Source organism: Aedes albopictus, chromosome 2 (genome assembly GCF_035046485.1).
Source record: "Aedes albopictus strain Foshan chromosome 2, AalbF5, whole genome shotgun sequence".
NCBI classification, from domain to species: Eukaryota; Metazoa; Arthropoda; class Insecta; order Diptera; family Culicidae; genus Aedes; species Aedes albopictus.
Genome location: NC_085137.1, coordinates 36,100,354 through 36,113,692, shown reverse-complemented (window position 1 = coordinate 36,113,692; position 13,339 = coordinate 36,100,354). Strand labels below are relative to the sequence as shown.

General features: G+C 39.9%; 2 protein-coding genes across 3 annotated transcripts in view; one reads left to right on the top strand and one right to left on the bottom strand.

Annotated features, from left to right (window-relative positions):
- Positions 1 to 13,339, top strand: part of LOC109621350 (lachesin) — a 693,807-nt gene that overhangs the window by 431,146 nt on the left and 249,322 nt on the right. The gene's annotated exons all lie outside the window — the stretch shown is intronic.
- LOC134288883 (uncharacterized) lies at positions 123 to 1,965 on the bottom strand. Its single transcript, XM_062854803.1, has 2 exons — positions 1,754 to 1,965; positions 123 to 1,691 (listed from the first exon to the last, which is right to left on the bottom strand). Exon 2 carries the CDS (start codon positions 1,502 to 1,504, stop codon positions 371 to 373), a length of 1,134 nt encoding a protein of 377 aa, XP_062710787.1. The 5' UTR covers positions 1,505 to 1,691; positions 1,754 to 1,965; the 3' UTR covers positions 123 to 370.

Here is a 13,339-nt window from a genome sequence, read left to right as displayed (position 1 = left end):
TGGTTTTTTCTTATTGAAAAAAATACATTTCTTCAAAAAATTTTGGGAATTTTGCTAAAATTTAAGAAGATCATCCCTAAAACTCGCCAATATCTTGAATTTCATCAATCTGACGCAAATCCTGTATTCAGATGATCGAATGGTATTGTATTCAGCTTTTAATTTACGGAAAAAGATTTAAAATTGGTTGAACAAAACGCAATATATTTGAATTTTAGTAAATTATATATTTTGAAAAGCTACAAAACTCGATATTGAGCTATAACTCAAAAACTGTTCTACTTTAAATTTTTTGAAGGTCGGTTTCGAAATCAGCACTAAATTGTGCTTCAAAAATTTTGGTCGTTGACAGAAGTTCACGACTTTCGTTTTATTTTGTAAACTTGTGTAACGGATTCGTTAGATGGTCATCCAAGTGGGTTGCTTCCATATGGTCACAAAGCTGTTGAACAAGACGGCCGAATGTGATGAACGTCGCTGGCTTTTCCGCTTTCGGTCCATCGGCAGATCTCACCTTTACTAACAAAGTCTCCAAAATCTGCTCCGGTTGTCCGAACTGCTCACGAAGCTCTTGCATTACTTTTGGAACGAACTGAGGCAGTAGAAGACGCGATCCTACTGCTTCAAGTGCCGGTCCCTTCAAACATTCCTGCAGCCGAACTAAGTTCTCCAGATTGGAGAATCCACATGCTTTGGTCGTCGTCTCGTAGCTGGAGATAAAAATTGACCACTCTTCCGGATTCCCAGTGAACGTCGGCAGCCGTCTAGCCAGAAACTGCCGCGCAGACAGTTGGGCCTTCGTTGGTACTTCACCCACTTTCAAACTTGCATCGCTTGTATCACCATCACTTCCACCTTCACTTTCACTTTCTGTTGTTGCATCAGTGTCCACAACTTTCGCGCGAACCGAATTCACTTTGACTTTCGAAACTTTTGACATCTCGGCTACATCTCCTGAACGAACCATTGGAGTAGACGTTTTCTTACAGAATCGTATCGTGCTTTCCTCGTTCTCCAATTCCGCGCGTTCTGACAGAGCCTTATCTATTCTACGTTGCAATTTCTCCTTTTCTGCCCTTTTCTTTTTATTGAATTCTTCTACCGCTATAGCTTTGGCCTCTAACTCCTGCTTCTCTAACTGCCACAGCGCTTCCCTCTTCTCGATTTCTAACTTTAACTTCATACTTGCCACCCGTTTCTTCTTCTCTATCAGGGCCGACAACCGCTCGCGCTCGAGAGCAATAGACCTTTCCGCTTCTAATACCTCCCTTTCTTCCGGGTCATCAGGGGTCGTTTCTGCTCGCTCACCAGAACAATCGCTACATACCCAGTCATGATCTTCCTGTATATCCGACGTGACTCCTTGACAGCCAAAATGATACCAACGTTGGCAGTTGTCGCAGAACACCATCTGGCTTTCGTCCTCATCCGGTCGGTTGCACTTTCCGCAATTGAATGCCGTCTCGTTCGGGTCGGGAAGGCGAGGATTTGATCCGGTATTCATTTTTGAGAATGTTCGGATCGCAAACTATGTTCTTGTAGCGGCGTTTAGTGTTGCAGCTCAAAACTGTAATAAAGTATATTTAAGTTTACATTCACCATTTTGTTTTTACATTAACAAACATGAATAGTTTTTCACTCCTCACGCTACCACTGTCCAGCAACTATTCCGCTCCACTCAAATTCTGCAACTAATCGTAAAACATGTGAATCTTTCTTGCTTTCAATTCAGTTTCATTTCACTTCAACTAACTTTAATATTCCAATTTAACAATCTAATCCACTAATAATAACAATAATTCAATAATTTTCCGCTAATTTTCATCAATCAACTTGAACGCTTTCCTTTACTTTCAATTCTGTTTTGTTATGCTCTACAGTTTGACGTTTCAAGCCTATCAAGCCTAACATCCGAAAAAAGCCTATCACCTTGAACTCACCATCCGAGCAGTGATGCCAGGTGCCGTAACACATATGTATAACAACATTTGTTATATTATGCATTATAATATTATTGCCTCTAACATAATTTCGCAACACGTTTAGTGCAGTTTTTGTTATATTTTTTGTAACAAAACCATTTCAGAATTTGTAAGATTTTTTATGTTGTCCCGAAAGAGGTTGATATTTTTTGTTATTTTGATCACCCGAGCCAAGAGATTTATAACAAAACTTGTAACACATTTGTTGCGATACTATTTCGAGGAGTATTCCTATGTCAAAGTAGGAGCGAAGGCTTTGACAGATTGCGACATTGTAGGGATTGATATGGAAATGAATTGAAACGAAAATTGTACAAGCATAGGTGACTTAGTTTAGATCTTTGAAGAAGTTAATTAGGTAGTGAGTGAAATAGCCCATGAATTACATATTTCACCAAACAACAAAGTGAGTTCGCGCCCTGGAAGTATTTCGGGAAGAATATAAAATTGTATTTCTAATCACTACAGCAGATAACGGAAAATCCGGCGAAGCCGATGCCAATTGATGCTTGCCTAGAGAGTGTGGGAAGAGATGCAGGTCGTACTGAAGAATAGTGAAATTGTGTATAGCTAAATAAGTGATGAATTGAAAATAATAAACCCTATTTTAAGCTTTAGCTTATCCATCAAACGACGATTTTGAATCTGCTCAAAGAAGTTCAGCATATCCGACCCTCGACCCCAACCTACGCAACAACATTGGTTCTGAAATATATAACAGAACTTGTTGTAATTTTATTATGATTTCGCCTGTCAAGTCTAACAAAATTTGATATAAGCTTGATATGATTATATCTCAACTTGCTATCTTTTTGTTTGGATTGGAATGAGTTTTGTAAGATTTTTTGTTATTTTAACTAGTAACAGTACATGTTTTATAACAACCGTTGTTACAAAAAATATTGTAACAAAATAACACAACCTGCAATAATTTTGTTTTTCCCATCTAGTCGGGAATTCAGAGAGTTTTCACAAAGGAATTGCGATTTTCAAAGGAATATCCTAAAATTGAATTTCCAAATATAATAACAATGGAATTCTTGTAGGAACTGTCTAGGAAAAAATCCAAAATTTCTTAAGAATTGGTCGAGGGAATTCCTATGCCAAAGAAAATATAGGAGAAATTTCCCAAAGAACCTTCAAAGGAATTGGTACAGCAATTTCCAATGCTGTTTCCGAAACAACTGCCAGGAGTTCCAAAAAAAAGCCCAAGAAATTCTCTATAAAAAATTCTGGAAAAAAAATCACTCGAAGATGTTTGGCTGAAAAATTTGCAGATGTATTCCAAAAGAAAGACTCGAAAAACATATCCTCAAAAAAACTGCCGCAAACTTTTTCAACAGTATTACTGAAAAGTAGAACTGACGAGGAAATTTGCAAAGGATTTTTTTTTGAATTTCAAAAGAATTCACAAAAGCACTTTGTAAATTCCTTCTGCAAGGAATTTTTACAAGAATTGCATAGGAAATCTCCAAAGAATTTACCGAGCGCATTGCGAAAGGCATTGATGAAAAAATAAAAAAAATCAGAAAACATGCTAAAGCAGTTTCAAAGGAATTATCGATGAAATTCCCGGAGAACCAAATTTTAATTTTCTCTTATGTCACCTTATGTCCACTCTTATGTCCACCCCTCGATGAGTGTAAGTTCAACATTTTGAGGAGGAACACAAATATTTTTTTTTGAGAAATTTTAAAACTTGTAGGTGAAATTAAAGCTTCTCAGAAAATTTATTAACAAATCCGATGGGCGATTTTGTCTAATAGTTTGGGACAAAAATAGAAAATGAGATTTTTTCCGCCCTTACGAAACGGAGGAATTGCTGGTAAAATTTCAGAAAATAGAATTGCCAAAACAATTTAAAAGAAAAATACCAAAACAATCAATGAAACAATTAATAAAAATACTTGGGAAGTATCTAAAATTATTGGCGAAAGAACAATTTTCTAGTCGAGTCAAGTACAATACACTGAAGACGACCTTACAGTTGAGGTCGAAATACGTATCTGTCAAAGGATGCAAATTCTTAGTGAAATTCAAGGGAACATTACTTAACGCGATTTTCTTTTTTTATTTAATTTTCTAAGGTTTTCCTGATGACATTGCTAAAAATGATTGCCAAAGTAACTCCAAAAGGAAGTTGGAGTATAAATGGCATGCATTACTTTTTATTTTTATTTATTTTTATTGGCATGCTTCACGGTTTTAGACAAGTCATAGCCTAGCCACTAGTCCAGTTTTAAAATGATGATTGAAGATTTTCAGCTTTTAGTTATAGCAACTGTTAAAACTATAAAACCATTTTTAAGTCAGTTCATTGCAAAATCACTTAAAATGTTGCATAATTGTTCAATAAGTATCAGTCTTTGAAATTCATATTAGGATTAAAGTTAATAATGTGTACTGTGACAACAATCTTTAAGGCTCTCACACTTCCACCCCGATAAGTTTCACCAAGATCAACTCGGTGTGGTTAAGAAATTTTCTCATCCGGTAGAATCGGTGGTATACCAGATGGTGGTGTGCTTGTTGGTAGATATGCCACCGCTGTTACTGCTATCACTTCTCCCTACTGCTACAACACTAATACCGCAGATAACATAACTTGTTCACATCTGCCTTTTGCCACCGCAGCACCGCCCACCATGCCAAAGAACGAACCCCCACCTCATCTGCACCTTTATGGATGTGCTGTATGTATGTATACAACTAAACCGAAAACCTGACGGGATGTGGGCAGTGGTAAACACCTTTCTTCGCCATAGCATCATCCCCCCCCCCCCAAAGGACGTGCTCGAAGTGGCGTTGTTGGTTGGCTTGATATTTGAAACTATTTATTTATGTCTATCACACACGCGACAGCCAGCGCGCGGTTTCCTCTGTGATGAAAAGGCGTTCGATGGGGTGGTTGTGGCAAGGCTCCTCCAGGCAGCCAGGCAGGCAGGCAGACACATCACAAAATCCATAATCTTTGCTGGTTCTTCTTCTTCGTTCTTGTTGGCTACAAAGTAACTTTACTCCAATGCCGAGCGTATAGTAGAGCTCCATCTTCGTCGGTCTTGGGCGATGTTCCTCCAGTTTCCCCGAACGTGTAGGGATCGTAGATCTTCTTCAACCGCGTGCAGCCAGCGAGTTCGCGGCCGCCCACGAAGTCGCCTACCTCTACCGGGTTCTCTGCTGAATATTGTTTTCGCTATTCTTTCTTCCGACATTCGCACTACGTGTCCAGCCCACTGAAGTCTGCCGTATTTTATACGTTTCACAATATTTGCATCTTCGTACACTTGGTACAACTCGTGATTCATGCGTCTGCGCCACACTCCATTTTCTTGTTTCCCACCGAGAATTGTCCGCAGCACGTTGCGCTCAAAAACTCCAAAAGCTTTTCGGTCTACCTCCTTTAACGTCCACGCTTCGTGACCGTAGAGGGCAACCGGAAGAATCAGCGTCTTATACAGAGCGAATTTTGTTTGCGTTTGAAAGTTACGGGACCTAAGCTGGCTACGCAATCCGTAAAAGGCCCTATTCGCAGCTGCAATACGCCTTTTCACTTCACGGGAAACGTCATTGTCACATGTCACAAGTGTTCCAAGATAAACAAATTCTTCAACAACTTCAAACACTTCCCCATCAATCACTACCTCAGCACTAACACCACTAGGCCTGCTTCTGTCTCTACCCGCTATCATGTACTTCGTCTTGGTAGAGTTAATCGTCAAGCCTATTCTCGCTGTCTCTCTCTTCAGAGGAGCATAAGCTTCCTCCACTGCCCTACGATCGATGCCGATGAGATCAATATCGTCCGCAAAACCGAGGAGCATGTGCGACCGTGTGATGATAGAGCCATTCCTCTGCACGCCTGACCTCCTAATCGCTCCTTCGAGTGCAATGTTGAACAATAAATTTGAAAGAGCATCCCCCTGCTTCAATCCATCCAAGGTCACAAACGACGTAGACACTTCGTCCGCGATCCGAATACTTGATTTTGATCCATCCAGCGTTGCGCGTATCAGCCTAATTAGTTTCGCCGGAAAACCATGTTCTGACATTATCTGCCAAAGCTCATTTCTTTTCACTGAATCGTACGCTGCTTTAAAATCAATGAACAGATGGTGAGTCTGCAAGTTATATTCCCGAAATTTATCTAGGATCGTCCGCAGGGTAAACATTTGATCCGTCGTTGATCGGCCCTCACGAAAACCAGCCTGGTATTCGCCGACGAAGGACTCCTCAAGAGGTCGCAGTCTGTTGAACAGGACACGCGACAATATCTTATACGCCGAATTTAAAAGGGTAATCCCTCTGTAATTGGCACACTCCAGTCTGTGCCCTTTCTTGTAGATTGGGCATATGAGGCCATCCAACCAACTGGATGGCAATTCTTCATCCTCCCAAATCTTTATAATAATCTGATGGATTGATTGATGTAGCTGCTCGCTTCCGTGCTTAAGAAGTTCGACCGGGATCTCGTCCTTCCCAGCAGCCTTGCTGTTTTTCAGCTCCTTAAGGGCCTTTTTAACCTCATCCAGTGTTGGTGGTTCCACTGCTTGACTGTCATCCATTATGTTAATCCTGTTCCTGGGTGCTCCTTCGCTGCTACCATTCAACAAATCTTCGAAGTGCTCCTTCCACCTGGCTGCCACCATTGTTTTGTCTGTCAGCAAATTTCCTTCCCGGTCATTGCACATGGCGGGCACTGGCGCAGTCTTGTGCCGCGCGCCATTGACAGTTGCATAAAATCTCCGCATATCGTTCTTGTCCATACTTTCCTGCGCTTCAGCAATAACACTCTCTTCGTGTTGCCGTTTTTTTCTGCGGTGGATTCGTTTCTCTTCTGCTCTTGCAACCCTGTACCGCTCTCTGTTCTGCCGGGTACCGGCCACTAGCATTCGACTTCTGGCGGCATTCTTTTCGTTCGTCGCTCGTTGGCAGTCCTCGTCAAACCAACCATTACGTTGGCGTCGCTGAGCGGTACCAATCACCTCTTGCGCTGTTGTTGTCACTGCTTCGTGGATACTTCCCCATAAGCTGTTGACATCTCCAGATCCGTTGGTCTCTCCTATCCTCTCGTCTAGCTTCTGATGGTACTGTGCAGCAACCCCTTCGGCTGACAAGCGCTGGATATTGAAACGCATCGTCCTGTTGTTTCTTGAACTCGTGACGCTGGATAATCGCGCCCGAATTTTAGCGGCTACAAGATAATGATCCGAGTCGATGTTCGGGCCTCTGTAGGACCTCACATCTATGACGTCCGAGAAATGTCGCCCATCGACCAGCACGTGGTCTATCTGGGAGCAAGTGTCACCACTCGGGTGTCGCCAGGTGTGTTCTTTGCTGGTTATGGGTGGGTAATGTAGTTGGGGAACATGGTCGGGTTAGGGTAAGGGGGCGTCCATAAATGACGTAGCTTTTTTTGAGCGATTTTTAATACCCCCTCCCCCCTCGTAGCATTTCGTCACAAATTCAGACACCCCCTCTATAAATGACGTAGCTTGTTAAACACCCCCCCCCTTCAACAAAATTTTTATGTAAAAAAAACTCGAGCTTAGCTCTGATTTCAATTTTAACTTGTATGTTAATAGTATATTATAAAAAAAAAACAACAATAGCAAGAAACATTGCTGACTGCCAGGTTCAGATCGCCGACATCAAGATCATAGGTGCAACCAGTGGAGATTATCACCAAAGCTAATGACTCAATAAATCACCCATCGTTCTGCTACCATATTAGCCTAGAAGCTCTTCCGAAGATATTAGTTTGTTCACTAATAAATCTATTAAGAATATCAAATTGATTTCATTTAAATAAAATTCACCACGACTTTTGAAGGACCATGCAGGAGTTTCTTCTAAAATTCTTACAGCAGTTCATTTTGGAATTTCTAGAGAAGTTTATTTTGGGATTCCCATTTTTTAGAATGTCTCTTTTTTAGTTCCTCCAGCATTTCCTTCTGGGATTTCTCCAAGGATTTTTTTTGGTATTCCATTACAAAATTCCTCCTTATTGTATTCTTTCAGGGTTTCCTTCAAAGATCCCTCCAATAATTCATTCCGGAGTTCCTTCTTAGATTCCTCCAAAAGCTCCTTATGAGATTTCTCCAGGAGTTTTTTTTTTTTTCTAAGGTTTTTCTAAAAGTTTATCCATGGTTTCCTACAGGAGTTCTTTCCAGGTTTTTTCTCCTCTGTTCCACCAGCAGTTTCTTTAGACATCCCTACAAGGATTTTAACCAGAATTTCTTTTGAGATTCCATCAGAACTTCTTTCTGTGTTTCTTAAAAAAGTTCCATTCGGGATTCCTCCAGGAGTTTCTTCTTGGCTTCCTTCAGGAATTCACTCAGATATACATTCCAAGATCTCAGTAGGTAACCCCTCCGGTATTCTTTCAAACCCCTCCCAGGAGTTACTTCTGTGATTCCTCCAGGTGTTCCTTTTTAGATTCCTTCAGGAATTCTCCCTGGATTCTTCTGGGATTCCTCGAGGACTTCCTTCTAGGATTTATCCAGGATTTTTTTCCTCGGGACTCCTTCAGTAACTTTTTCCAGCATCCCTCCATTCACTTCATCCAGGATTCCTCCGGGATATCTTATACTTATGACACACATGTGATACAAGAATCACTGTACAATTGCGCTTGAAATGAGTGCCATACTGAAAATTCTCTAAGTTCAAGTCAGTCTTGTTAGAATTTTCTTGACACTGCGTACCGTTGTATAGGAATCACACTCGTATTACATGTCTGCCCGGATATTAGAATTCTGCGAGGTATACCTTTACGGATTCCTCCCATAGTTGCTTCTGGAATTCCTCCAGGATTTTCTTTCTTTGATTTCACCAGAAGTTATATCCAGATAGTCTTTTGTGATTCCACAAAAGTTATTTTCGGGATTGCTTCAAAAATTCCTTACGGGATTCTTTCAATTATTTCTCCCGTGCTTTCTTCAGAAACCAGAAGCTGACAATCTACAAATAATTCCATCTAAGATTCTTCCAGAAGTTTATTCAAGGTTTCTCCGAAAGCTTCATCTAAATTGCTCCAGGTACCTACGGAATTTCTTTTGAAATTTCTCTATTTCCTTTCATGATTGTTCCAGGAGTTCCTTCTGGAATTGTTCTGGAAGTTCCTTCAAGGATTCCTTCTGAGATTTCTCCAGATCCTTTTGAAATGTTTTCAGAAGTTTTTTTTTTTGGATTCCCAGTAGGAATTCCTGTGGAAATGTTTTCCTTCTCCTGTTTAGGAAACCTATGAAGAACACAATGAGAAATTCCTTACAAAGTTGCTAGAGGAGTTCCTTAAGGACAGACTTGTTAGAATCCCAACATGGCCGCCACAATGGCCGACTTTGGCACCTACTCACGATTTCGAGGGCACAAATCTCTTCGTAAACAAAACCAGCGCACCTGAGCTTCTCATTTTAAGCTAATTACAAGTGAGCAAGATCAGAATAATAAAATGCATTGTTGTTTAAAGCTTGCGTCTTGAGATTTGTGCGTCTGAAGTTCTGATGCACTATTGAAGCGGGATTTCAAGACGTTTGTCCTTAAGAAATTGTTGGATGAATTCTTCGAGGAAGTCCTGTAGAATCTATATAAGGAACTCTTGGAATCTTGCCGTAATGCCAAAAGCTTAGAAAAATTTTCCTTTGTAACCTTAGCGGTGTGCAGTGCCCTCTATATCAAGCAGCAAACTATTGGTCTTGAGAAGCATTTCAGCGAAATTGGTTTTTGTCTGCAAACACAATATATTATTCTTTACGCAGGATTTGAAATCCACTTTCTCAGATACAGTTGTTGCGTCCGATAGCTGCATGCATGTCTTATGAAATGAAGCTGGCATTTATTTCCATTATTTGTTATTAACAATCATGTGAATGGAAAAAAAAAATCATGCAATTTTTTTTATTTACTGGATAATAATACTTAATGCAAGTAAAAAGTTTTTTAATTATGAAATATTTTTTTCTATAGGCCTAGTAGAAAGCTCGGTAGAAAGCTACGTAGCATATCACAAACCCCTACCCCCCTATCGTCACACTTCGTCACAAAATCACAAACACCCCCCTCCCCCCCAAAAAGCTACGTCATTTATGGACGACCCCTAAGTGGGCTGATTTCGTTAAGAAAGTTTATAAAATTTTATTGAAGTTACTTAAATTTAAAAGATGAAAAAGAAAATCGGGTTAAGTATTGTTTCTTTTAATCCCACTAAGAATATGCATCGATCGACAGATACGTATTTCTACCTCAACTGTAAGGTCGTCTTCAGTGTCTCGTACTTGACTCGACTCGAACGAGACACTGAAGATGACTTCACAGTTGAGGTCTTAATTCGTATCTGTCAAAGGATGCAAATTCTTAGTGGAAATAAAAGGGACAGTACTCAATCCAATTTTTTTCACTTAAATTGTTTACTGAAGAAGTTCTAAGAAAGTTTCTAAGGAATTTACAAATAATTTCTAAGAGAAATATATAAATATTTCTCAAGAGAATTGCCGACAATAATTTCAAAGGAGCTGCAGAATAAATTTTCAAAAAAAATTACCACAAGAGTTTTTAGAGAAATTTTCGTGTTAATTTCCAAAAATTTATTATTTTTCATTTTTGCTGTTTTTTATTTTTGTTTTTTTATCTGTATTAACGAGATTTTCAGCCCTAGCTCATCTCGGGACCCACGCTGTACTTGCCTTCCGAAGGAAGCACTCACATTTTGCGAGTATGTTGGGAGGTTCTCGACGTGATTGTCGAGTATTCTAACCATCACAACATGTCCGCTCCTCTATTAAGAATTACCAAAAATTTACTCGAAGACATTTTTTGGAAGATTATTGTAAATTACAATTTAACATGATTATCTAATATTGAATTTTTGCAAACATGGCCCACATTAGCTACATTTACCCTATTGCAAACCGTCACGTGCCAAATGCGATCAAATGGATTTCAACCACCGACCAGCATCTGTCGGATTTTCTGGATGGAAAATGGATAAACTTTTCCTCCTGCAGGTAATATATGAATCCACCACCCGCTGCGCACATACCTGACCTACATATATGCGAACGTAACTGCATGGCACTGACTGACTGAGTTCTTTCTCCGCTCCACTCCAAATCCAGCTCAAATCGTGCATGAAACCGGCGCGGCAGAGTTGCTCACAAACCACTAGCATTCAGTGGGTATCTACAGCTTGCTATCACACGTCGGCGGCGGCATCCGATCCGGCGTGGCGCGTATGTGCCCAGCTTGCGAAATTGATTTTAAATCAATAATAAAATTATACTTTATTGATATTAAATCCAACCCGCCTGCGTGGCACACCCGCCACTACGTATGAGTAGACGTCATCAATGCGCGGTACTACTGAGAAGCACATTTCAGCTCGCCGATGATGATGGTGTGCCAGTAGCAAGTGATACAGTTTATGATGTCTGCTGGCTCATGCCAAGACGGCTCGAAGAGGTGGATGGTAGTAGTCTCGAGGAGCTAAAGCTCTCTTGTCACATCGCAAAATTGAGCAGGATTTTCGTCGGAATCCCCTGCTTGAATCAATGTGTAGATGGTAGTGAGAAAAGCTGATGGCTTTACAAGCATGGTTTGTTGACTGCAAACCAAGGTTGGTGCTGTTTTGATGGGTTGATTTGCACGAACAGTTGGCGAGAATATGCTCGTTTCAATTTTAACGGCAACAAGTGTAAAGGAGAATCAATATATGCTAGGGTAAGTGTTACAATTATGGCTATAGTACCAATTATTCGCCATAGTTGATTTTCACCCTTTAACGATGTAAATCAACACGAAAAAAATTGTGAACAATAGATAACGTTCACAAAAGATGGTTGCATTCATTTAAACTCCACATTTTGCTCAAATTTTGGTAGAAATAAATCATTTTGCTTAAAATGTCGGCTTTCTTGCGCCCTTTTTCGCCATGGTGCACCAGTTAAGGCTAACCCCATAAGGAATGCATGCCAATAGTGCGAAAAGGAACCGAAGTTAAAAAATGTATTCATAACTAGTACAGGGTTCCTATCGTTGACACACGTCGTAAAAAATACTAAAAGTAGTTTTGGCTCCGTTTCTATATTTTTCATGTAAGCTATGGAAACTAAGCTATCTTTTAACATATTGATGACATTCGTTGGTCTTCTCGTTATTGTTGTACAAATAGTTTTCCTTAGGTAGTGACATAATTGGTACAGGCACCCTATTTATAATTTATAAATAGACTTCAATATTAATAAACGGGTATTGGTGTTGCTTGGATTATACCTTTAGATGTACATCGGCTAACGGGGTCTCCAGTTAGCCTAGTGGTTAAGGCTATGGATCGCCAATCCGGAACGGTCGGGGAAATTTTCTCGACTCCCTGAGCATAGAGTATCATTGTACTTCCCACACAATGTACAAATTCATGCAATGGTAGGCAAAGAAAGCCCTTCGATTAATAACTGTTGAAGGAACACTAAGTTGAAGAGAGGCAGGCCAAGTCCCAGTGTGGACGTAGAATCATAAAGAAGAAGAAGAAGAAGAAGAAGAAGTAGAAGAACAATAAGAAGAAAAAGAAGAAGAAAAAGAAGAAGAAAAAGAAGAAGAAAAAGAAGAAGAAGAAGAAGAAGAAGAAGAAGAAGAAGAAGAAGAAGAAGAAGAAGAAGAAGAAGAAGAAGAAGAAGAAGAAGAAGAAGAAGAAGAAGAAGAAGAAGAAGAAGAAGAAGAAGAAGAAGAAGAAGAAGAAGAAGAAGAAGAAGAAGAAGAAGAAGAAGAAGAAGAAGAAGAAGAAGAAGAAGAAGAAGAAGAAGAAGAAGAAGAAGAAGAAGAAGAAGAAGAAGAAGAAGAAGAAGAAGAAGAAGAAGAAGAAGAAGAAGAAGAAGAAGAAGAAGAAGAAGAGCGTACTTAGTCTGAATTCCAACTCGTTCAGCGGTCAGATAGGACAGGAGAAGGAATTCAGATCGACGATTAAAAATTGCATTGCTCGTCAGCTGAATGACGAAACTCATAAATTTCGCCGCCTTCAAGAACATAGTCATACGTAGTACCGTTTTCCCACGACCAACACAGCCTCCCTTTATCGTTATATCTGAAAATCACTACAACAGATGGTCGGGGTTCTGCTAAACCGAACCAAAGACCATTTTTTGAAAAATCGGGTTTTCTCAACCATTAAGTGAAGAAAATGATGATCTTCCTTCCATGTAAAAATCCAGTAATTCTGACAGCTCTTCGTGGAGTTAAATCAAAATTTCGGTTTGGCGGAACATACAAAACATTATTTTGCATCCAACCAGAGTGAACTGTAAACCATTCGATAGAATCAGCGAAATATTTTAGTTTTGGTCCAGCTGATGAACATTTCAAGTTCTCCT

What these genes read in the sequence shown, in the direction of transcription:
- LOC134288883 (XM_062854803.1), bottom strand. Translation starts at nt 1,504, where the DNA reads ATGAATACCGGATCAAATCCTCGCCTTCCCGACCCGAACGAGACGGCA.